Source organism: Drosophila virilis, chromosome 2, assembly GCF_030788295.1.
Source record: "Drosophila virilis strain 15010-1051.87 chromosome 2, Dvir_AGI_RSII-ME, whole genome shotgun sequence".
NCBI classification, from domain to species: domain Eukaryota; kingdom Metazoa; phylum Arthropoda; class Insecta; order Diptera; family Drosophilidae; genus Drosophila; species Drosophila virilis.
This window is the reverse complement of record NC_091544.1, coordinates 7,985,399-8,007,600: the sequence shown is the minus strand read 5'-3', so window position 1 is coordinate 8,007,600 and position 22,202 is coordinate 7,985,399. Positions and strand designations below refer to the sequence as shown.

Here is a 22,202-nt window from a genome sequence, read left to right as displayed (position 1 = left end):
ATCAAAGAGTTTGGAAGCCTATGTGTATAGTATATTTACAGCTAACTGTATTAACAAATGCTATATATTTGTTTTGTACTTTGGTTTATTTACGTATCAATTCCTGAATTAGGTATCACGGAAGCGGCCGAGGAGGATCACGACGTCCTAATTATAATAACACTAGTCGTCGTCTCGTCCCTAATCTGTCTCCTATGCACACTCTGTCACTCCAGAAGAAAACGTAGAAATCATGCGCGTCAATTGGGTTTACATCGGAATGCACACTATGACTCGCAGACGAGCGCAACGGGTAAGGGAAGAGGCGTCAGAGGATCGCAAGATGTTTTGTCTTGAGTTTATGTTTCCATTATGATTATAGGTTTCCTTTGATTTCGTTTTGTCTTTTATAATTTCGAGGTAAACACAAGAAACGCTTTGAAATAGAGCGAACATTAATACTTTGACCATCTAAATATTTCGTAGCTGGTCTTAGCTCCAGTCGACGTCATTTGCAGAGTGGAGGGGCGAGCATTGCGGGCAGTTTACACGGCATTAACAGCGGCACCTTGATCATTCCACCCGCGCCCCTGCCACCCACCAGCGTGCCACCACCACCGCATATATGTATAGCCGGGATTGACATGTCACACGGCCTGATGTCCAACGACGAGGACGATGATGACGACGACGATTTGGAGCTGGACGAGGATCAGCTGGCGGCGGATATATTCATAAACGATGTGCATTTCGACGAAGATAATATCGATCATGTAAACCAAATGGCAAACGTTTAACTATGTTTATAAGCATTTTTATCGATAGTTTCAGCTATAGAGCGCTTTAGATTAGGACGTGCCCATGTCAAGGGGTACGTATATAAGTAATTGAGTACGAACATCGGATGAAGTTGGAGTTGAATGTCTATATACATACTGACTGCGACAGACAGCAGAAAGAACTTGAACAACAAGAACAAAAATTTAAAAGTTAACAATACCTAAAAGACAAAAAATTATGCAAAAGTGCGAATTGATTAAGACATAAATTTAATAAGCTATAAAGAGGGCGCAAATTAACGTAAACAGTACAGTAGGGCGTAAACATTGTAGTAGCGATAAACGATTAACGATTAACGATTAACGATGAACAAAGAAGACAGACAACAAATAATAATTACATTTAAATATACATACATACTATATTATACACATAGCGACTATGAGGGGACAGAGAATTGCGAAACGCACATTGATGGTTCAGGAATGAAAAACCCAAGCGGCGAATATGTAAAGCATTTTCTTAGCCACAAGAGACCGCAAAAAGTTGTTGATTTTTATATTTGATACGAGTAATATTTAGGTGAAGCATAAATTGAATTAATTATACAACAAAACAACCAAAAAAAAAGAAAGAAACCCACATACACACAAAACACGACACACACACACACACACACACACACACACACACACACAAATGAATAAATAAATTTGAACGCAGGCAAAATAAAAAACATTCAACTTATTAAAGGGCATAAAACAATAAAGTAAATACCTAAAGTATATATCTATACAGGCGCGAATAACTTTTATTTACACATTTTTTTACAATATGCAAAACACACACAAAATTATACATTTCTCGCCACAAGACCGATTAAGCTCAAGTTTAACAAGTTTATAAATTGAAGTTTTTAACAAATATAATAAAAAAATAAAAAAACATAAGACATACATACAAGAAGATTGCATAAATAAAAGAATTAGTGACTATCAAACCTGTATCTTCCAGCAAAAGTTAAACGTAAAATCCTTTAATTGAGGGATTTGTATAAATAAATGAACATATTAATACAAACAAATTAAAAAGCGTCACTCGTGTCGTGCGCTACAAATTCCAAAATCGATAAATTCAAAGATTTTTGTCTATTTAAGCACATTTTTATAGACATTTAAATGGAATGTTGCAGCGACATTAACAAAAGATTAAAACAAAACTATTTATAAAAATGTACACGCTAAAGAGAACGATAATAAACACTTATACAGTAAATTAAAATCCAAAAGCTAACTCTGATAAGAAACACTGAATAGAAAATGCAACTATTTCTGCCAATCGTTGAGTAAAAATAATAACTAAGTTTTCTTTAGTTCCGATATAGTTTCTGCTATACTTTTCTTCGAAACAAAACGAATATTTAGGTTAAACATTATAGTTTATATGATTTTAAAATGAGGGTTTTTAATATGATAAAAAATAAATGAAAATTTGAGGAAATAAAAAAAAATTATTGGTTTCATAGCGCTCGTACATTTTGCATGAAGAACTTTTGAAAAAGCAAAAGCTTAAATAAATGAGACAAATTTAAACAGTTCAACGTAAAAATCACTAAAACTAAAAATATGTAGGTGTTTAATAAAAACATAAATAAATAAATCCAATACATTAAAGAAATAAAACGTTGTTAAATTGTTGCAAAATGCATAAAGATCAACTATTTCATAAGAAATAGTAAATTATTTTAAATAATTGCAAAATACAAATAAATAAATATTTAGTTTAAGTGTATACATTTTGTTGTTGTATGTCATTTAAATGAACCCCAATTAAATTAGTTAATTAATAAATTGAATTTGTGTTCTAGCAATTAAAACAAAGAAAAATTAAATTAAAAAAAAAAAACACACACTATTTACTAAACATATAAAAATTTAATAAAAAATGTTCGAGAAACACACGACAAAATCCCCGTGAAATGTTCTAAGCGTTTACTAAAAAAAAAGAAGACACAACGTTAAATTAAACAAGCAAGTGTTAAATTTACATTTAAATCTATAATTAAGCAAGGCAAACCAATGAACGATAAGTTATACTAAACAAATATGTAAAGCCTAAACCAAAATGAAAAAAAAAGAAATCTTAACCCAAGCGTATGCATTGGCATAGATCGCAGCGCTTTAGCAAAAGATAGTTGATTAAAACGCAAACTTTTAAAATTGAACAAAAACACCTACAAAAACAATTCCATGTTAACATTAAATATAAATAAAGGTAATTAAATAAATGAATACTAAACCAAATCCAACAGTCATTATTATTTTATTTATATATATCCTGACCGATTGACTGACCGACTGAGTGACTGACTGTAGTTACCTTATTTGATGTAGGTGCACGTCAAGGCGGGGTTTTGGTAAATTCCACCTGCAAGTGTGGAAAAATCGGCCTTTAATACATGTTCAAAGCTTTTTGAGAAAATTAATATTATATATGCCACGCGCAAGGCCGGATTATCCCAGCTAGCACATTATATGAAATGTGAATTTTAAATATAATCACTAAATACCTTTTAATGAGGGACGTTACTTTAAGCGCTTTCTTTAAAATGTTGAAACTTTGAAGATGACATGGTACAAAGTCGAATATGAAAATTTATTAAAAATGTTGAGAATATTTTATTTTTGCTTTTAAATACAGCTTGAAATGCCTATAACATCAAACTGGTTCGCACCAAGAGAATGGTTTGTAGAAAAATGCATTATTAAATGTTTCAGTTTTTGGTTTGCGAATTCAAACGAAATTTGGACAGCATTTTGTTTATGGCCTCCGCATCGCCGTCGACTGTAGCCTTGTCCTGTTCCAATATTTGCTCAAAACTCTTTTGCTTAGTACCGACCAAATAAAAGTCCTCATCGGCTATTGTAACCCGGCCGTCGGCATCAGGTGCTTTGCCCTCATAAATGTCCAGAGCTTTGAAATCAAAAACTACAGTGAGATGGTCAGACAGACTACTGTGAGAGGCCATAAGACCGCAATGGCAGTAACTCACCCATGCTCTTAATTAGTTTGCCATCGGTATCCGTAAAATTAAACTGAAATGTGTTGACCACAGTTCGCTTTTCGGGATCCGACTCCTTGAGCTTGTTGCGTATTTTCTCAATAATTTCGTCGCTTTTCATGCTTATGGAATTTGGCTGAACGAGGCACAAGTGGAGCGTTTGAGTGCAGCTGCTTGACTAAATCAACCGCAGACGCCAATTGAAACGAAGACTGCGGATTACCGCAGGCGTTCTCGTTGTGGCTTTGCATAATTCTTAATTAAAGTCAATTTGTTTGATAGAGACATGATTGACAATATTGATACAGGGCATGAGAAAATCCAAATCGTCTACTCAAACACTTGGATAATATTAAAGGGCAGTTCAATTAGATACATATATTTTGATAGGTATACTCTATTGCTACTAAATAAAACTTAGTATATGACCAGCGGATGAACGCTTATGTAAATTAGGGCTTCCATAATTTTAGCAGGCCGTCTTCACTATAACTGGCAAGAAGATTCTGATGTGGATGATGTGTTAGGCCAATGACGTCTTTCTCGTGTACCTAAAATAAAGGAACTGCTTTAGACTGATTACAGATAAATTCACAAAAGTACTTACATTTAAAGTACGCTCCAGCTTGCCCGAAGAGACCGAGAAGCAATATAGCACTTGATCTTCGCCAGCGCAGTAAATAAATTCGCCTCTGGGCGAAAGCGTTGCTGAGATAAAGGCACCGCCCTCGCGTTTACCCGATGAGAATGAACGTACAATCTGCCCCTGCATGTTCATAATGACAACCGTGTTAGATCTATTGCAAACGATGAAGTGTTCCGGATTCTTGGGCAATATAAGCACTGTATTGACGGCCAGCTCGTTGCCTAATGGTTTATACGTAGCTACGCATTCAGTGGTCTTTAGTGACCAGACCTTGACGGTGCCGTCAGAGGATGCACTTAGGACACTGTGGCCATCCGGTGTAAACGTTGTCTCGTTGACAAATGAGGTGTGACCCTTAAACTCCTTAAGCATTTTACCCGACTTGAGACCATGCAGTCGCACAGTGTAGTCAAAGGAGGCACTGAGCACTTGGCTGTTGTCGCGGGAGAACTGCAGACAGGTGATACCTTTGGTGTGCGCCTTTTCGAACTTACGCAGACATTGCCCGGTGATGATGCGCCATACCTTTATCTGGCCATCCTGAGCGCCTGATGCAACCATCTCAGAATCACGCGAAAAGGTTAATGCCAGCACGGCTTGCTCCATCATCATGAACTGGTCCTGCGCCTGGTATTTCAAATCTTTACGTACTTTGCCAGTGGTAAAATTCCATACTTCCAAAAAGCCATCTACACTGCCTGTTATCAGATACTGTCCATCTGGTGAGAACTGTGCGCACTCTACATGTGACTTTTCACCGAATTTGATTTGGCGGAACAGCTGCGTTGGATACATTTCCTCCTCTTGATCTTTCATGGCTGCTTTACCGCGGAACAAATCGATGGTGGTGCCGGGCGGAAGAAGACCTTGATGTTGTTGCCATTTAAGCGCCTGGCCAAGCAACGCCAACAGCCTTGACGATGGCACCACGTGCACCTCACCACTCAACTCCTGGGCAATGGCCGTGCGCCGTTTCTCCTTGCTGCTGCCCTCCGCATAGGCCTCACGGGGATCGAAATACGCACGCTGCAACATGTTCTCTGAGGGATAAACTGCGTAAATAGCGTTTCCTTAGGGAAAGTTAGATACCCACCTAGATGTATGTACCGCTCGGGCTCGTGCTGTTTCAACATGCTCATCGGGTCCGTTTGGCGGAGTAGAGAGCGGGCGGCACCCAATTCCCGCAGCTCTATTAATTCCAAGACAATTTGCTCATAAAGATTGAGAAGCTTTTTGTCGGGCAGCTTTAACGATTGTGTTACTTTGAGTACTGTGTCCCAGTGTCCATTCGATATGTCCTGCACAAAGCCGTCGACGCTGTCTACTGTGTTGAGCGAGACGCCAGTTTCCTCCTGGAAGGCAGCAAATTATTATTTATGCTTAATTTAGGAGCTTCACTCTTACTTGTAAGGTTTGTAGTGTTTTAAGCAGATTTGATTCCTTCAGATATTGTTGAATTAGACGAATAACGCTGAAAGAGGTGTGTTCAATTAGATTATATAATGCGGGATTATTTATACTTACTCTGCTGATTCTATTTCGATTGACATGATTTACTGTTTAGCACTATTTTGTGGTCTAATATGTTCTAGATTCCTAATAAAATAAAAACGCGTCTTTTTTGCATCGAGTCGCTTGGAACAAGTTCATCTGAACCAGTTGTTCTTCATATCTTTCCTTTGGTTCATTTGTCTATTCGAGTTTATTACAGTTTGTTTACCTGTTATTAACAGCAGCTGCTAAAATTTTAGAAAGAATATAAGGACAGAGAAACGAAATGAAGTGAACAAACACATGTGATTCCAGCTGATGTCTTCTTTAAATTATGCTGTCGAAGAGTCTTGAGTTGATATATACAGAATTCGATTATAACAGAATGTTAAGAGATTTTAAAATTGTTCTATAGCATTTGATAAAAACTGTTATTTACTTATTCTAATATCGATATATTGCATTGGCATCCGATAACTCGGTAGTAAGCCGCCAACAGCTGTTTTTTCTTCCTCTTTCTAATCGCATTGGATCTCTTTGCATAACAACCGAAAGCTGAAATTGAGACCGAACTAAATCAATTAAAATGTCAAAAGCGGCGGGTAAATTAAAATCTCTGAAGAAGACAGTGGAGCGCGTGACGCATACGACGAAACTAAGAACAAATATTCCCGCCGGCATGGCAGCAGCGGGCCCACCGTTGGGTCCCATGCTAGGCCAGGTGGGTTCAAAATTGCTATTTCTCTAAGCTTAGTACTTGAATAAAAAAAATATTTTGACAGCGTGCCATCAATATAGCCGCCTTTTGTAAAGACTTCAATGCGAAAACAGCGGAAATGAAGGAGGGCGTACCCCTGCCATGCCGGATCTCAATGAACAGCGATCGCAGCTACGACTTGGTCATACATCATCCACCTGCAACATTTTTTCTTAAGCAAGCCGCGGGCATCCAGCGGGGCACAATGACACCGGGTCATGAGGTGGCCGGCATGATTACCCTAAAGCATTTGTATGAAATTGCGGCAATCAAGATACAAGATCCGCCTAATGCGTTGCTTACCATGCAGGTAAGTTAAAGCCAAATAATGAAATCTTTTTTACAAATTTGTACTTCATCAGCAAATGTGTGAAATGCTCATTAGCATTGCACGGACATGCGGCATCAAAGTGGTGCGCGATCTGGATCCCACGGAATATGCCCAATTTCTGGAGGAGCGCAAAGTTATTGTCGAGGACCAGCGACGCGAGCTGCAGGAAAAACGCGAGGCTAAGATGCTGCGAACGGGCTAAATATACTATATAAAAACATTTTTATATTGTTAAAATACATTTATAACTAAGAAATCTATTCTATGCTAATTCTCTTGCGATCCTTTGCGGCGTTCTTTTTGCGTCGTTTCTCCAGATGTTTGTTCAGTTTTCCACTATCTTTCAATAGTTCGAATTGAGCAACCAATTCTCTGGCACGCCTTTCCTCTGCAATGTAAATTTTAAATACCTGGCGTCGATTATAATGTGTCCTTAACTTACTCTTGGTCAAATAGTGCGGCTGGCGACCCTCTTCGTACGCTTTTTGTATCTCTTGGCGTTCCTTCTTCAATAAGTTTTGCTTGATATGCCACCTTTTGTCCTCCACGTTTTTATTAACGAGCCTTTGCATAGTGTGCTTGATTTTCTGTTTTTCCTCGTCATCCCGCACATTGTCCAGCTGTTTCTGCAGTTGGCCCACTTCTTTGTCGCGTATTTTCGTGATGAATTTGTAGTTTTGCTTGAACGTATCAATGTTATAGGTGCCGGAGCTTTCGTCGAAACGTGGATCTCGGAGCACGTCCTCTTTTTTACGCTCCACACGCAGCTCCGCGCCCAAGAAGGGCACCTGCCGCTTTGCACTTATTTCCCTAGGTCGATTCTTATTCAAGCGTTTGAGATCTAATTTTGTTTTTGGCTGTTTTTCTTTGACTCTTTTGTTGCCTAGCACCGCCTCCTTGTAGACCTTTGCGCCCAGTTCTTCCTTGAGCTGCATTATCTCTTCAAGGGTCATGTTCTTTAGATCCTCGCGAATCACACCCTGGGGATGGGCGAAAATTGAATTAACTTAACTTGGCATTTTCCACTAATGAAATTACCCGTGTCTCGTCCTCGCTACTCTCCTCGTGGTCTGACGCTGCCGAAGACTCGCTTGAAGATGCCATTATTAACTACCAAAAAGGTAAAATTACAATTTTAAATAAATTTCACGTGTTCTGTTGTTATTATGCTTATAGAGACGAGTCGTGCGCTATATCGATAAGCGATAACTAAACAAAACTATCGATAGCTTCATGCTTAACATGTGGCAATGCTTTTCTCTTGCAAACACGTTAGTTGAGTGATCTGGCAACGCAATGCATATCAAATCTTCCAATGGCGCCATACTACAACTTTTGAAAGTAATTAATGAGTAGATTTATGAACAGTGTTAAGATCAAAGAAGCCAAAATGAACCGTCAACAGTTGGTCGCATGCTGTTCTCTCATTGAATGCTTCACTTACTTCACGTGCACAAAAACATTGACCTAACTCTTGTCATATAAACGTAAACATCAGTAAAATCCTGGGGGGTAGTTTTAATGGAAACCATAAGTTGGCTATCTAGCTACACATGCCCACAGTTTTGATGGCCAAGGCTTGGGGCTCTTACTCTCGCGACTTGTTTACATTGCATTTGTCAGCCAGTCTAATGTGGGCTGGGTCAGTCGTCGACCCTCTGAAAGACAGCTCAGACTAAAGCATTTAACGGCCATGTGACTTTTGGCCATCCTAACAGGAGCATGTTGTACGTGGCACGCGTGCGTTTAAAATCATTTCGAAAGTCATTCACAGGGCCGAACCTTAAGCAAGACGGGGCCCAAATGGGATCACAGCCAGCAATTGCAAATATGTTTTATAAGATGATTTTAATTGTTATCCTAGCCAAATCAAAATTTTAAAATAAATACCATATATAAAATACCTACGGCATCAGGAATTTTTAATTCAGAAATAAATAATTGCCCCATTAATATGCATCGAAGAAATACATATTATGTATTGGCAATTTAACTGACATTATGTCTGAGCACATTGCTTGGCTCCCAAGTCAAAGTATTTGGTTTCAGCGGGCGACCACGGAGACGAGCAACGTCCATTCACCAATTACTCGCGTTTATGTATCGCGCCATTTGCTGCGTTGTCCTTAATTTCTTAAAAAGCGTTTAAACATCTAATGAAAGCATTTGGCTTGCGATTTTTACTGTTGGTCAATTTAGTTGCGTTTGGAGCCTCGCTGCGTGCGGTTCGTTTAGAAGTGGAGCGGCTCTCTTGGCCTTGTTAGTAGCTGCGACTAACGGTTGCATAGTTAGCAGTCGCTGAAGGAAGTACTATGTCGATAATGTGATCATGGCCAAAATAATATCAACGATTAAGGCCATTCTAACGCGCATTATATTCAGCGCCCACAGCCTGCTGGCCATTTGGCAGGTGACCACATTCAAGAAGGATATCATCTATTGGACGCTATGCGGGCCACTGCTGCTGCTGCTGCTCGAGGGCATCTTTACCATCATGATCAAGAAGACGCAGGAATGGCGCTGGTAAGTCAGCAGATCCTGTCCGCTATGCATACTGGGGCAATCACGTATATGTGGTAGTGCCTGTGGCAATGTAAACAATAATCGGCTGGGGTTGACGTCATGTTCGGGGCTTTGATTTTCAATTAAAAGTGAAATCATGTGTTTAATGTGTGTGCCCGTGGCAAGCAACCACCCTCGCGGACAACTCATAGTGAGTGACCACGAAGACCACTCCTCCAGGCCACAACCCACGCGCCGTCGTAGTAAAAAACTTTAATGGAATTTCACGAAGGTGGGCGGTCATTGCCAAACGCAGCAGGTCCTTAGTTAGTGTCTTTCGCTAGTTGTTTACCTTTTGGCGCGGGGCGCATCACTTTGACTGTTGCTGTTGCTGTTTCTGTTTGTTTTGGACATTTGCCTTTGCACCATCTCTCCTGATGCCCCTCTGCTGTCTTATACAGGTTCTGCCCTTCGGTTTTTCTGTATCTGAGCAGCATTGTGCCGGCCATTTGGCTACTCGAACTGGATAAGATTGAGCGGCGCCTGCTGCTGATGAATGCCTCGCTAGCCAATGCAAATGCCAGCATTGGCATCAATGACAGCAGCCTCGCCGGCACCACCAGCTCCAGCACCAGCCACAGCACCACCAGCACAAACAGCAGCGCCATTGCGCCAGTGGCCGATCTGCTGGATGATGCTGGGATCACTTTGCCCGTCATAAGCCCCGACACTTGGACGACGCTCATTGAACAGTTTCTCATGCTAATCCTGATTGTGGGCCGCTGGCTGCTGCCCAAGGGAGACCTAACACGCGACCAGCTCAGCCAGCTGCTGTTGGTCTACATTGGCACGGCGGCCGATATCATTGAGTTTTTTGACTCCTACAAAGATGATTCCATAGCACGCATTGGATTCCTGGTCTTTCTCACATTGGGCATTTGGTCCTGGAGTCTCATGCAGTTTACCATAGTGCTGTCGGCCACAAGGGGCAGACGACCACGAGGCAGTGGCTCTCATCACAAGGAGGAGTAAGTCGTATATATAACATCTATCATCTACTGTCCAACTGATAATAATATTTAATATGTTGCAGCCAGACGGATTGCTGCCAGAACTGTTGTTGTGGCATCGATGTGTGGGGTACAGTAAAAATAATAATAATTATATAATATTTCGATATACATATATGCAATAACTTTTTCCACAGGCATAGTGCTAAACGTAATTCTGCAGGATGCGCCGTTTCTCACATTTCGTCTATTGATTATATTTCAATACAAGATTATCAACTACATGAACGTATTTTTCACATGTGAGTTATCAGAGAAATATGCATTGGCAACGATCGGTTACAACTGACATGTTTCAGGCAAGAACTCCTTGGTCATTATACTGCAATTATACCGCCTGTATGTGGTCAATGCGGAGTTCTGGAAGAATCGACGCGAGAGTCGCATGGCCAAGGCGCGTCAGTATCAGTCGCGTCGGCGGGTTCACGACGCGGACCAGAACAGCATCTATATGATATCGAATGAGCGTGGCGGGGAGGTCAAAAAGAAGATTAAGAAGTGAGTACTCAAATAGGGGAAATTCCAAAATAAAACATGTTCGCTTTCCTTTTCCTCAAACCAGAGCCAAGGATAGAGACTGCGTTGAACCAGAAGCCAGCTACAGCAAAAAGAAGCGCGACAAAAAGGGCAAGTGAGTAAAAATATCTAAACTCACCTTAAATCACCTGATGTATACTGCAATTTACACAGAAAAAAGCGTAAGCGCAAGGATACGGGCTACTCCACTGCCAGCTCACAGAATCTGTACTCGACCAAGGCTAGTAACAAGGACAAAAAGGGCAAGAAGTCAAAGCGCATCTGCAGCAGCTCGCCCAGCGACTGCGATCCCATGAACATTAAAAAACAGAAACGAGCCAAAAATGCTGAAAAGGCTGACAAAAAGTAGGTGACAAGCAGCACTTTTCAAATACTTTCGCATTTCATATACTATTTTTAGAAAATCAAGAAAAATTGAGGCAGTTATTGAGGAGTCAAGCAGCTCCACCAGCAGCAGCTCGGACTCCAGCAACTCCACATTGCCCAGCTATGAGGTTATAGATGAGAAGAAGTCGCGACGCCGCAAGCATGGGCACAGCAGCGACTCCAGCTCCAGCTCCAGCAGCTCGGACTCGTCCTCATCATCGTCTTGAGTTGGCCTGACAACATTTGGACTAACGGGATTTTAGCGCTCAATCCGTTAAAAGCAACGTTGGGGAAACAATCTTTTTGGTGACAGCCAAAAGCACATTTGGCTGCGACACTGCTCGAATTAGAGCCAGGTGTCGCGTTTTTTGGTAGATAACCCATTGCGTGGTTAATAAATTTGTCAAAAACATATATTTTCATATGTTTGCTAAAAGAAAAAACCGTTACAAAAACAAAAATACTCAAATTTAAGCTAATAAAATAGCGCCTTAATTTTCACACAAGTTGGCAGCATCGAATTGTCCGCTCTCTTAGCTTTTTATTATGTTCGCTCTTTTCGGCTGCGCATCAAAAAGCTGCCGCAGACACAGCTGCTGACTTCTCTCTAGCGTAAAACTTTTGTTGACACTCACACCAGGCAAACATGTGTGAGCTTGTGCCTGTGTGCGTGTAACAACGTGTATCTGTGCAGCAGAGATTCGTATGCGCCTTTTGTAATAACAAATAGTTGCTGTGGAGCGTTCGAGCGCTGTGGACGCGCTGTTGTCATCGGTTACGCTGCGGAAAAAGCTTTTGCTGCTCGCCAAGTTTAAGTCTAGTGTGAGTGTGCCCTATAGTTGTGCCCGCTACGTAGTATACATAAACATATGAACATACATATACACTTGTTCTAGTGTATGTAAGAATCTTATTAATATCTTACGAGAGCTCTCTGTCTCGTTTCCTTCCACACAAAATACAATAATAAAGAAAATGTACACATTAACAACATAAACTTCGCGTGCTTTTTGCTGCTTGTTGCTATCGGGCGACAACAACAAAGATAAATAAACAAACAAATATGATTGCATTTGTTGTACTCAATAGTTGAAAAATCAGTAGCTGATTAAATTTCAATGATATAAAAACAGGTGTAAAAACTAAATTGAACGCTGCAAAAATCAAAACAACTTCACTTTCGAAGTAGTGTTATGTGTATGTGTATGTGCATGTGTATGTATGTGAATTCATTAACAGCTGAAAATTGATTGGGTGAACGGCACTTGAGCCGTAATCAAGCACAATTTATTGTGCGTGTATGTATGTGTATATACATACATATGTATGGGTGTATTTACAATGCACTGCAAGTAAACTGAACGCAATCAGGCACAAAAGAGCTGTTGGTTGTTCTAGTCAGCTGCCCCGCACTGTGGCAGAAAATAGTCGCATTGACTTATCCAGCTGCGCGAAAGCCAAACAAAGCCCCTTAATACAACAACAACAACAAAATATATATATATATATATATGTATATTTACATACAGTCGGTCTCTGCCACCGATGATTATTCTTCTGCTTGGAGCTTTGGTTATGCTCAACACGTTTGCTGAAGGTTATGGCGCATTCCGCCAGCCTACCTCAACTCCACCCACGCCCGCTGCTCCCGCGTGCCGGCCCTGCCCTAACCAGCCATAAGCGGCGGCCACAAGCATAAACAACCACTTGCCGCCGCCCTGCTAAAGAATTTTCCAGCACACGCTGTGAAGCTCTTTGCTCTCTTAACTGTTTGCCGGTTGGGTTGGCTGATGTTGTAATAAATATATATACAAATGGATTTGGGCTTTGTGCCAGCTGTTAGATTTGTCAGCTAAACTATTCACTTGCTGTATGCACACGTTAAATACCTGCTATTAGTATATAAAATGATATCAGAACAGTTAACCGATTTAATCATGCCACCCATCACATGACTAAACCAACTTCATTTAGTTACGGACACGGTTCTTTTGTGGTCCAAGGCTCTGCAAGCTTTGATTCTGTTTCTCATGGCGGCGCAGTCAAAAAAAAAAAAGATCACAAAATATTAATGATTATTTTATAATGTGGCCTGATGTTGTCTACATCGACTTATAAATACATATGTATGCTGAGAGATACACGCTTCTGTGTGCCTTTATATATTTCATTGCTGGCAGGTTTTGCATAACTTGTTTGAGATTTCTTGCTAGTCAACTTCTTTATTAAAAAACTCAAATGCTAAACGGTTCTATATGTTAATTTTTTTGCATCTTCTGCTTAACAATTTATTGTAATTATGTCCGTAGTGTTGTATATATTTATATTAATCAATAATCACTCATAAGTTGACCAAGTCAAGAAAGTTCTCATCAAAGTGATGGTCCTCCATTTGGTATTGAATTGTGACAGATAGAGAAATAGAGGGCGGAAATAAAAGGGGGAAAGGGGAGAGAGAGAGAGAGAGAGAGAGATAGAGAGAGGGATAGATAGATAGATAGATAGATGGATAGATAGATAGACAGATAGATAGATAGATAGATGGATAGATGTATATATATAGTAAGATAGATGTAGATAGGTATAGATATATAGATAGATAACTAGATAAATAGATAGATAAACATAAAGATCCGTATTGGTCGAGATTCCATTATAGTCAACATGTGAATAGAATTAAAGTTATTGTATGCCATTTTTAATAAAAATTATTTTGATCAAATTAAAGGAAAAAGTTGAAGAGATTTTATTATTTATCTACAAGTCTCATTTTTAGGCATTATTTGAATGTATGTGAATCGATAAGCAGAGCGTTTTTTTAAAATTTTCAGAGAAGCAGGAAGCGTAACAAAAGGACAAACAAACATGCATTCACTTATATATAAATAACTATATTTTTTCATACATACATGAACACCTGTATAAATATACATACACGATCGCATTCATAATAATAAATACCAATAAGTTAATAAGAATGATAACAATTAAAAAAAAAAAAACACTTACAAATGATTAAAATCAAAGCATAAAGAACTTTTAGCAAATTCATAGAAAATGTGTCCAGCAAGCACACATTCTGTTTATGAGAATCGCAGAGTAGGGTGACATTTGGAAAAGTGTTTTATGTAGTTTGTTGCGCAGCTTGAATTATTAATAAAGTGAATACTTACATACAAACATCAATAATTAATCAAAATATTAAAAAGAAATGGGGTTTATTTGATTTCAAATAATCAAATTATATAAATCAAAAAGTTTTACTTAAATTTATGATTCATTATTTGTAGGGCAATATCTAAAACACCGTTTTACATTTCCTGTCCTGTCCTTGGAAATGTATATGGTTTTCAACTTTAAAACTGCATTTTCTACTTTTGTGGGCTGAATTCCAAACGCAATATTAGCGTACACTTACACAACGCCAGGTAACTAAATATTGTAAAATAAATTCAGCTTGCGGCGTGTGCTGCACCTTGATTAACAATCAGTCAGTCAGTCAGTCAGTCAGCTAATCAGTTAGGTTGAACAATTGTATGTGTAAAGATGATTTATGTATCAAAAGGGGACAACATACATATTCTCAATTTCTCATTTGGAATTCAAATGAATCATATGGAATTTGTACACTAAAGCCAATTTGGAATTTTCGCTCTCTCAAATAAATCCCATTATTACACTGTTTTGATGCCGCGTACTAAAATAACAAAAGCCTTATTTATTTTGTTATATATATATTATACAATTACCATTCACTTGTCATACTTTCAAGTAGTTTTTGCAATGCTTTTGATGTTTCCATTTCTCAATGCACTTGCTTACCCTTAAATGGCCAATATATAGGAGACTGCCTTGAATTCGACATTCGTTGCAATATGATAAATAAAAATAAAAACAGCTGCTTAATGCTATTTTCGCGTATCAAGCTTAAATGCACAGATGTCGGGTATTCATACCATTTAGTATTTCTGAATTGAAAGAGCATCGTAAATTTAGCTACAAGTTCGGACCTGTCTTCTCGTAGCGAATCACTTGAATTGAATTAAATCGATTGAATTCGAATTGAAAATCCCTTTTGAGCCCATTGAGCTATGCACATAAAAAATATATATATGTATTTATGATGGCTGCAAAGCAAACACGCTTTTCGTATTTATTGAACCATTGTTACAGTCGATTGATCGCTTCTTTATTGCAAACATTGTTCAGCTACACATCAAAACACGCAATTTGATTTGTTTTACGTCCTTATCAACTAGCTGCTGTCTTGGCCAAGTTCAATTGTTTTATCATTAGCTATTATTGCTGTTGTTCAGCTAATCTATGCTTCAACCCATCATCATATCATTAGAAACAATAAAATATGAATAAAATAGGGATTTCAGCACACGCTTCATATTTACAATATGTCAATAAATCATGAGTTCAATCAAATTAGTCAACTGCCTAAAAACTGTGACACAATGCATTTGACGAATTCAAGCATTATTATTTTATATATTCCACACACATTTCCATTAAATTGTCCGTGTCAATCGAAGCGCATGAATAAACTATTTTTTCACTGAAATGCATATTAAGCACATTTCTCTGGCGCTTAGATTCAGATTCGATTTGGTTCCAGTTTATTGCACACTTGACGCCTGCCGTCGCGTGGGCGTCAATATCAAGGGGCTGACTGAAGGCAGGTGAGCTTGTTGGCTATTCCAGCAAGCAATCGCACATATACACACAATATACTTAGTACAAATGGGGGCTCACGTGGCTGCCACATGCGCCAATTCAATTACAATGTTATACGGCTTGATGTTTGCCTTTCGTGTCGCCTTGCCACTCAATTTCCAGTTATCAAAATGGACGCTCGGACGCTCAGCATTTTGTTGGCCAACGAGTTAGCTTATGCAAAAATTTCATTGAAAACAATCGGTTAACATAAAAAATGAAACCGAACGCAACAAAGTCGACGGAGGCAGCGCTTTTATGTATTTATTTGTTTAATTGTCTGCGAGTGCAGTTGGCTGGTGCCCATATTACGCCGTATTTTCTGATAAAAGACAACAACAATAAAATGTGACTGCAACTGCGACGAACTTTTGATAAAGCGGCGTTGAGCAGCCCAGCAGCTCAGCTGTACAAAGTACACATTGCGTATGAGTAATAATGTAATATACGCCCCGTCAAACAACCCGAAACAAAGTTGAAGTAGAGCATCACCCCTGTCGATCTTTAATCCCGAAATTTTACATCTGCTGCTTTCTTAATTTTGATTTATTCATAGATTCATTTTTCTAATATATATATTCAAGCCTTAGTCAGCGACATCTGCGACATCTGCATCTGTTGAATTTATAGTTATATTTGGACATGCTTCGATATAGTCAACTAATGATCCGTAATATTTACACAGCACAAAGTACACTTAACTGGCACACGATTGGCAATTCTCGATGACTAGCTTTGGATATTTATGCAGACCATGAGCTCAAGTGTAGGTCGTAGCATTGCTTCTCGACTGCATAAGCTTGTGATTGCCACCAAGTAGGGTAATCAATTGCAGTACAAATGGGGTTTATCAGTCTGCTTATCGTGCCAAGTCATAAATTAGAGCCACGCACTTGAGCTGGCCGATAATTGTCTACATTTCTTTCGAGTCATCTACGATTATCTATTGTCAACGTTCACAGACCCCAAATTAGATAACACAAATTAGTGTACATCAGGCCCAGGTAAAATAATAAAGATTACTTCCTTCTTTATTTCTATGCACAATGATAAAGGCAAAGTTCATTCAAGCCAATCATTGCCAAGTTCAAACCGCCACATAGAAAAATTGATGCCTCAAGCCACCTGTGCCAATCGACAGAGTTAGAAAAAGTAGAGGTAAAAGAGCTTAAGAACCTCAACTATAAAATACCCTGTGGACAAATAAGAGAAACGTGTATTGTCGTCTACTCCTTGACGAAACATGCTTGCGGTGGTGCACATATAAACAGATACCACAGAACGTACTGCAAGAGATGTGCTAAAATAAAAATACTATATTGGGTGCTTGCATATCTGCCATATTTTAACTACAGTACTTAGAATTGAACTAGGAGAGATTTTTGTTTAATCAAGCCTTTTTGTATCTGCTTTGGATAAGCCGCACTTGATTAATTGTTTTTATTTATAAAATTGCTAAAACGAAATTAATAATAAATTCGGACTTATCTAGATACGGGCCAGCTGGCTACAGGGTATCAACACTTAATCAGCAAATGGCTACAGAAAGACATTTTCCAATTAGGCACCACAAACATTTCGCCAGAAACGATTCACAGCAATTGCGCACAGCGATAAGAACAAATGAAAGCCTTTATGGCTTATCGCCACCTTTGATTGTATATTTATAAGACAAAAGCCCATATGGGAAAACTAGGCATGGTATATGGTTAAAATTTGACTGCACTTGACATTGTTGCACCGCAGCGCGTACTCGATGTGCACCATTTTAAGTACTCAGTACCCGATACTTGCGCTTGTCCCATCTGAATGACACTTTGAGCAGTTCTGGCTCAAGTGTGTTTGTAGACGCAGACACTCGAACGTGGTGCGCATTAGCCACAGTTGGGCCTCCTCCGGCGGCAGGTGCCGGGCGCAGTTCTACTTTGATTTGCATTGTGCGCGGTTCACCCGAAAGCCCAAGGAGGGAACAAGTCGTGTATGTCAAGCTGTTTAGTCGGTGTAACTTAAATACGGGTGGGCGGCCCCGCTTCACTTCTAAGCATTCATTGTCAGTTAATCAGCTGAGTTATTGCGTTGCCATGTTGCCATGTTGCCCTTTGTAATTACATTCTAAATGGAAATGCAAAATTCTTATTGTGGCTTGCTTAAATGTACAGTTATTGCCGCTCGCCGTTGAATATTTATAATGCTATAAATAGAAAATAGAAAGACAAAAAAAAAAAACATCTGATAGGCCTTGCGGCCGATGCATGCCACACGCTGGCATGCAACAAGCTTTGCCCTTTTCTCCCATCATGACATGTAACGACCCTCAACTTGAACCTTTTCACTTTGCTGCAACAACCAATGCAACACGCTGCAGTTGACGTCTGTTTTCTAGTTGTCTAATGGGATTGCAGCAAAGAAAATATAATACATAATTCGCCACAGTTTGCATTAGTGATATTCCTGCATATCTACCGTTAGCCAATAACAATAGTCGTCGTGACACAAGCCTGCAAAAGAAGAGATATATTAATTTAAATAAAAATTAATTCTTAATTCTGTAATTCCTTATTATGGAATTTATTAGTGTATTCAAATGAAATACTTTCAGATACTTGTATTGTGTACACTTTGTGAATTGTGCTCATGTTATGCCAACACTGCAAGTATCTAGCGTCGAGCAACCTGATCATATTATGTCATAGTTTTTTCAGCTTAAAGAAAAATCTGTTTACAAACAGTTAGTGCAAATTCCATAACACAGCAACGAAATATACTGTGAAAAGTTAGTAAGCTGGTGGAGGCTCGCTTTACCAGTTTTTCCTAGTTTGCATATTTCTGGCTGTCCATCAAGTCGTATACGTGTTTTGATGCGACGTCACACTGCGCCAGTGAGTATATATTTTTAGACTGGCAAATGGAAATTTATTTCGTTTTTAATGGTAAGCAAAAACAGAAGACAAACTAGTGCAAATTATTCTATCTATTTAAATGAGTGCAATGGCAGTGACATTGACATTTATAGCATTCCCTTAATTCTCGGCCAACTGTGTGCATATGATTAACAGTCAAATTTAATTTATTTGACTGCAGTTTAGTGCGCAGCTCTTGACCGGCAACATGTTGAATCTGTGCTAATTGGCAGCCAGCCAGAGGTACAGACCGATGTGGAGGCAAGCTAACAGGAAGAGCAGAAAGAAAAAGCAAGATCAATATGTTTACCAAGACCGAAACCTATGACAAATGCAGTGCAATAGCCAGCGCGGAATTAAATGTAAATGACAGTAACAGCACAGATCTTCAAGACCAGGCGGCCAACAACAGCAACAGCTCATTACTGCACTCAATCGATGAGCATTACATTTGTGACATAGCCATGATGAGCATCGCCGAGGAAGTTGGCCAGATGACGGCCCAGGCCTTGCTGTCAAGCGCAGATCAGCCGCTTGTGAGCACAATCAGCAATGGCAACGAGCTGGAAATTGATCGCCAGGAGGAGGAGCAGGCGATAAGCCAGCTGGTGCGCTCGTCCAACGGCGGCGCTCTAATGGAACCGTAAGTGCCCGTTAATATCTAGTTTTAACTCTTTCAATTGCTCACCTGGCAACTTTTTATCCTTTAAGGGGCAGCCACAACAGCGGCAGCATGCGTGTTGTCCTGGGTATACTGGTGCGTCTGGTGCTGCCGCTGGCGAATGGTGTCGCCCGCGGCATTAAGGGCATTCGGGATGTACGCGTGCTGCAGGTGCTGCAGAATCTGGCCTCTAGTCGCCAGGCGCTGACCAATCTGGTGGCCTTTGCCGCGAACACCATATCGCTGAATCTATCCTCCGTTCAGGGTAAGTGCCTGCTGTGCCCCACAATTACTCATTGTGTCATCATGCTCGTACTGAAATTCACAGCTTTTTATATCAAATGCTTATCGCTCTATCCGCAATCTCTCTCATTACCAGTTTCCAATCGTCTGGGGCCTTTGCTCAATTTGCTCAAGTTGCGCAAGTCCCAAGATGGCTTGGAAAGTCTGCCCGATACGTTGAGCACACATACACCGACCACGCCCATAACTTCCACACCACCCAATACGCCCACAACGCCCAGCCCACCGTTGCAGGGACCGCCAACTTACAGTCTTCAGAGCTCAAGCGCCAGCTGTTGCACCCTCAACATACTTGCCGCACCGCCGGCGGGCACACCCATACGCGCGGACATTGTGCTTGTGCATGGTCTGCACGGTTCGTTGTTAAACACATGGCGGCAGGGCCTGTGGCAAAACGAGCGCCATCCGGTGGAGTTTGATCGACCGCCCCGGCCACCTGTGCGTCCACCGAAGCGTCCACGCCATTCACGCAGCGCCGCCATACATCCTGCGCCGCGCGAGAAACGCGCCAAGTTTGCCTCCTGCAATCGCCTCCTGGACACAGAGGCAACGTTTGATGACGCTGCCTGGCAGCAGGCAACGCTGCAACAGACAACTGAGCCAAAGGCGTTTAGTGCTTCCGACAATGATGATGACGCCGAAGAGTAAGTAGAAATTAGATACTGCCATTGCACCCACTAATCAATGATTCGCCCACAGTTACGCGTATGTTTGTGGTGATCCAGAGGATATACAAATCTGTGAGGGCATCGAGTACAGCTTCCCAACATTCCGTCTGCGCATGCATGACAACAGCCATCTGCTGCAGGTCGAGCTGGAGTCCATGCTGCAGGCCGAAGGCAATAATAGTCCCAACATGGACACCGCACAGGCCTCTGCGCCGCGCAAGACGGCCAGCAAAAGCAAAAAGAAACCTTCTGCCAATGATCCGAACTACTCCAACTGCTGGCCCGGCGACTGGCTGCCATTGGACTGTCCGGGTGTAAGAGTCATAGCTGTCAACTATACAACTGACCAGTATCTGTGGCGACCGCTTTGGAAGACCAAGGAGCCACGCTCCAGCCTCATTCAGCGCTCGCGCGAAATGGCCGAGCTGCTTATGCAACATCGCGTTGGCCACGGCCATCCCATCATTTACGTAGGCCACTCCAAGGGCGGCCTTTTTATCAAGCAGCTAATTGTGGATGCCTGGGAGAGCGGGCGTCCCGCTATGCGACCACTCTGGCGATCTGCTCGCGGCTGTTTCTTCTACTCGGTGCCGCATCGCGGCTCCCATTTGGCCTCCATTAAGGCGCCGCTGCTGACGCGCTCCGTGGAGCTGCTGGAAATAGAAAAAAGTATAACGAAATTATATTTTATTATTTCAGTTATATGTAGTATAAACTCTCCTTGTAGATAACAAATATCTGCTGGATCTGCATCGGCGGTTTGCGGGCCTCTATCACTTGGGTCATCTAAAGATCGAGGTATTCAGTTTTGTGGAGACAGCTCTGACGCTCATGTCGGTGCTGTATTTACGCATTGTGGGCGTAGATTCAGCCGGTAAGCTCCAGCTTATTGCCTAACTAATCAAATATAGTCTAATCAAGCCTACTTTAACATTAACAGATCCAGGTTTTGGTGAAGTGTGCGGCATAAGGCTGGATCATCGCGAGATCTGTAAGCCGCGCAGCCGGGAATGCATTCTGTACAAGGAGCTTGTGAAAATGATAAGAAAGGTGTGCTGAGCACCCTTCAATTAGTCTAGAATATCTAGAGGACCTCAATGAATTGGAATCGATATGTGAATAGGCTTGCAACTAAAAGTTGACCGATATTTATGCGTACCTAAAATATATGAGGAGCGCCGTTTTTCATGTTATGGTGCATAGCATAGATTTTTTTTGTTTTTGTTTTGTTTAAATTTATAATTGAGCGCAATCAGAATTAACTTGATTTTAATATTTGCTTTTGTTTTTTGAAATTGATAATTTAATGGTTTAAATACAGAGTTTAGTAGACCTTGTTTTGGTATTCCTTTTAAGTATCCTTCCATCGCAGTCTCGGAAATATATCAAACATCCAAATTCTCTTGACTGTGCCCACATGTAGCTTAG

At 40.5% G+C, this 22,202-nt stretch overlaps 7 protein-coding genes and 1 long non-coding RNA gene across 20 annotated transcripts in view; 4 read left to right on the top strand and 4 right to left on the bottom strand.

Annotated features, from left to right (window-relative positions):
* LOC6630752 (tolloid-like protein 2) overlaps positions 1-1,453 on the top strand; it is a 53,844-nt gene extending 52,391 nt beyond the window's left edge. For 5 of the 8 annotated variants that reach the window (XM_070206679.1, XM_070206680.1, XM_070206678.1 and 2 more), the window contains 2 exons: positions 113-292; positions 466-1,453. In XM_070206679.1, coding sequence (XP_070062780.1) covers positions 113-292; positions 466-776 — 491 coding nt within the window. In that variant the 3' untranslated portion in view covers positions 777-1,453. Of the gene's footprint in view, positions 1-112; positions 293-361; positions 400-465 lie in introns of all 8 variants that reach the window. The other 3 variants (XR_011416018.1, XM_070206682.1, XR_011416019.1) reach the window with 2 other exon arrangements.
* Positions 1,454-3,413: 1,960 nt separating this feature from the next.
* Positions 3,414-4,013, bottom strand: euc (eucalyptus). Of its 2 annotated transcripts, none has more exons than XM_015171435.3 (2): positions 3,812-4,013; positions 3,414-3,747 (listed from the first exon to the last, which is right to left on the bottom strand). In XM_015171435.3, exons 1-2 carry the CDS (start codon positions 3,939-3,941, stop codon positions 3,533-3,535), a joined length of 345 nt encoding a protein of 114 aa, XP_015026921.1. In that variant the 5' UTR covers positions 3,942-4,013; the 3' UTR covers positions 3,414-3,532. The 2 variants fall into 2 exon arrangements, with proteins under 2 accessions (XP_015026921.1, XP_002054492.1); XM_002054456.4 differs by having other exon boundaries at positions 3,414-3,732; positions 3,812-4,011.
* Positions 4,014-4,183: 170 nt separating this feature from the next.
* Smu1 (Smu1 spliceosomal factor) lies at positions 4,184-6,140 on the bottom strand. Its single transcript, XM_002054457.4, has 5 exons — positions 5,991-6,140; positions 5,871-5,937; positions 5,560-5,818; positions 4,428-5,506; positions 4,184-4,371 (listed from the first exon to the last, which is right to left on the bottom strand). Exons 1-5 carry the CDS (start codon positions 6,014-6,016, stop codon positions 4,273-4,275), a joined length of 1,530 nt encoding a protein of 509 aa, XP_002054493.1. The 5' UTR covers positions 6,017-6,140; the 3' UTR covers positions 4,184-4,272.
* Positions 6,141-6,464: 324 nt separating this feature from the next.
* On the top strand, positions 6,465-7,301 carry mRpL11 (mitochondrial ribosomal protein L11). The gene is made up of 3 exons (XM_002054458.4): positions 6,465-6,678; positions 6,740-7,024; positions 7,077-7,301. Exons 1-3 carry the CDS (start codon positions 6,544-6,546, stop codon positions 7,245-7,247), a joined length of 591 nt encoding a protein of 196 aa, XP_002054494.1. The 5' UTR covers positions 6,465-6,543; the 3' UTR covers positions 7,248-7,301.
* LOC6630756 (ribosomal RNA processing protein 36 homolog) lies at positions 7,249-8,241 on the bottom strand. The gene is made up of 3 exons (XM_002054459.4): positions 8,084-8,241; positions 7,488-8,025; positions 7,249-7,433 (listed from the first exon to the last, which is right to left on the bottom strand). The coding sequence occupies exons 1-3, from the start codon at positions 8,147-8,149 to the stop codon at positions 7,303-7,305; spliced, it is 735 nt and encodes a 244-aa protein (XP_002054495.1). The 5' UTR covers positions 8,150-8,241; the 3' UTR covers positions 7,249-7,302.
* Positions 8,242-9,359: 1,118 nt separating this feature from the next.
* On the top strand, positions 9,360-12,041 carry LOC6630757 (transmembrane protein 26). Its single transcript, XM_002054460.4, has 8 exons — positions 9,360-9,568; positions 10,009-10,575; positions 10,641-10,687; positions 10,755-10,859; positions 10,917-11,115; positions 11,180-11,248; positions 11,308-11,499; positions 11,555-12,041. The coding sequence occupies exons 1-8, from the start codon at positions 9,375-9,377 to the stop codon at positions 11,745-11,747; spliced, it is 1,566 nt and encodes a 521-aa protein (XP_002054496.1). The 5' UTR covers positions 9,360-9,374; the 3' UTR covers positions 11,748-12,041.
* A 198-nt stretch (positions 12,042-12,239) lies between these two features.
* Positions 12,240-22,119, top strand: LOC6630903 (uncharacterized). Of its 5 annotated transcripts, none has more exons than XM_070206742.1 (7): positions 12,240-12,342; positions 19,324-19,785; positions 19,854-20,068; positions 20,183-20,750; positions 20,806-21,443; positions 21,502-21,648; positions 21,715-22,119. In XM_070206742.1, the coding sequence occupies exons 2-7, from the start codon at positions 19,445-19,447 to the stop codon at positions 21,831-21,833; spliced, it is 2,028 nt and encodes a 675-aa protein (XP_070062843.1). In that variant the 5' UTR covers positions 12,240-12,342; positions 19,324-19,444; the 3' UTR covers positions 21,834-22,119. The 5 variants fall into 5 exon arrangements, with proteins under 5 accessions (XP_070062843.1, XP_015027716.1, XP_015027712.1 ...); XM_015172230.3 differs by having other exon boundaries at positions 20,132-20,750; XM_015172226.3 differs by lacking the exon at positions 12,240-12,342 and adding an exon at positions 18,984-19,121 and having other exon boundaries at positions 20,132-20,750.
* LOC116651856 (uncharacterized) lies at positions 17,729-19,171 on the bottom strand. Its single transcript, XR_004304865.2, has 3 exons — positions 19,045-19,171; positions 18,706-18,740; positions 17,729-18,629 (listed from the first exon to the last, which is right to left on the bottom strand). It is a non-coding gene; the product is annotated as an uncharacterized lncRNA (long non-coding RNA).
* Positions 22,120-22,202: the final 83 nt, after the last annotated feature.

Excerpts from the sequence above, each read along its gene's own strand:
- euc (XM_015171435.3), bottom strand. The coding sequence starts at position 3,941 with ATGAAAAGCGACGAAATTATTGAGAAAATACGCAACAAGCTCAAGGAG. Across the intron at positions 3,748-3,811 it reads CAAACTAATTAAGAGCATGG|TTTTTGATTTCAAAGCTCTG; the intron begins GTGAGTTACTGC and ends ATCTCACTGTAG.
- Smu1 (XM_002054457.4), bottom strand. The coding sequence starts at position 6,016 with ATGTCAATCGAAATAGAATCAGCAGA. Across the intron at positions 5,819-5,870 it reads AAACACTACAAACCTTACAA|GAGGAAACTGGCGTCTCGCT; the intron begins GTAAGAGTGAAG and ends GCTGCCTTCCAG. Across the intron at positions 5,507-5,559 it reads CGAGCGGTACATACATCTAG|AGAACATGTTGCAGCGTGCG; the intron begins GTGGGTATCTAA and ends TTTATCCCTCAG.
- mRpL11 (XM_002054458.4), top strand. The coding sequence starts at position 6,544 with ATGTCAAAAGCGGCGGGTAAATTAAAATCTCTGAAGAAGACAGTGGAG. Across the intron at positions 6,679-6,739 it reads TGGGTCCCATGCTAGGCCAG|CGTGCCATCAATATAGCCGC; the intron begins GTGGGTTCAAAA and ends ATATTTTGACAG. Across the intron at positions 7,025-7,076 it reads ATGCGTTGCTTACCATGCAG|CAAATGTGTGAAATGCTCAT; the intron begins GTAAGTTAAAGC and ends GTACTTCATCAG.
- LOC6630756 (XM_002054459.4), bottom strand. The coding sequence starts at position 8,149 with ATGGCATCTTCAAGCGAGTCTTCGGCAGCGTCAGACCACGAGGAGAGT. Across the intron at positions 8,026-8,083 it reads GTAGCGAGGACGAGACACGG|GGTGTGATTCGCGAGGATCT; the intron begins GTAATTTCATTA and ends GCCCATCCCCAG. Across the intron at positions 7,434-7,487 it reads GCCGCACTATTTGACCAAGA|AGGAAAGGCGTGCCAGAGAA; the intron begins GTAAGTTAAGGA and ends TTTACATTGCAG.
- LOC6630757 (XM_002054460.4), top strand. The coding sequence starts at position 9,375 with ATGGCCAAAATAATATCAACGATTAAGGCCATTCTAACGCGCATTATA. Across the intron at positions 10,860-10,916 it reads CATGAACGTATTTTTCACAT|GCAAGAACTCCTTGGTCATT; the intron begins GTGAGTTATCAG and ends GACATGTTTCAG. Across the intron at positions 11,116-11,179 it reads GTCAAAAAGAAGATTAAGAA|AGCCAAGGATAGAGACTGCG; the intron begins GTGAGTACTCAA and ends TCCTCAAACCAG.
- LOC6630903 (XM_015172230.3), top strand. The coding sequence starts at position 19,445 with ATGTTTACCAAGACCGAAACCTATGACAAATGCAGTGCAATAGCCAGC. Across the intron at positions 20,069-20,131 it reads GAATCTATCCTCCGTTCAGG|CTTTTTATATCAAATGCTTA; the intron begins GTAAGTGCCTGC and ends TGAAATTCACAG. Across the intron at positions 20,751-20,805 it reads AATGATGATGACGCCGAAGA|TTACGCGTATGTTTGTGGTG; the intron begins GTAAGTAGAAAT and ends ATTCGCCCACAG.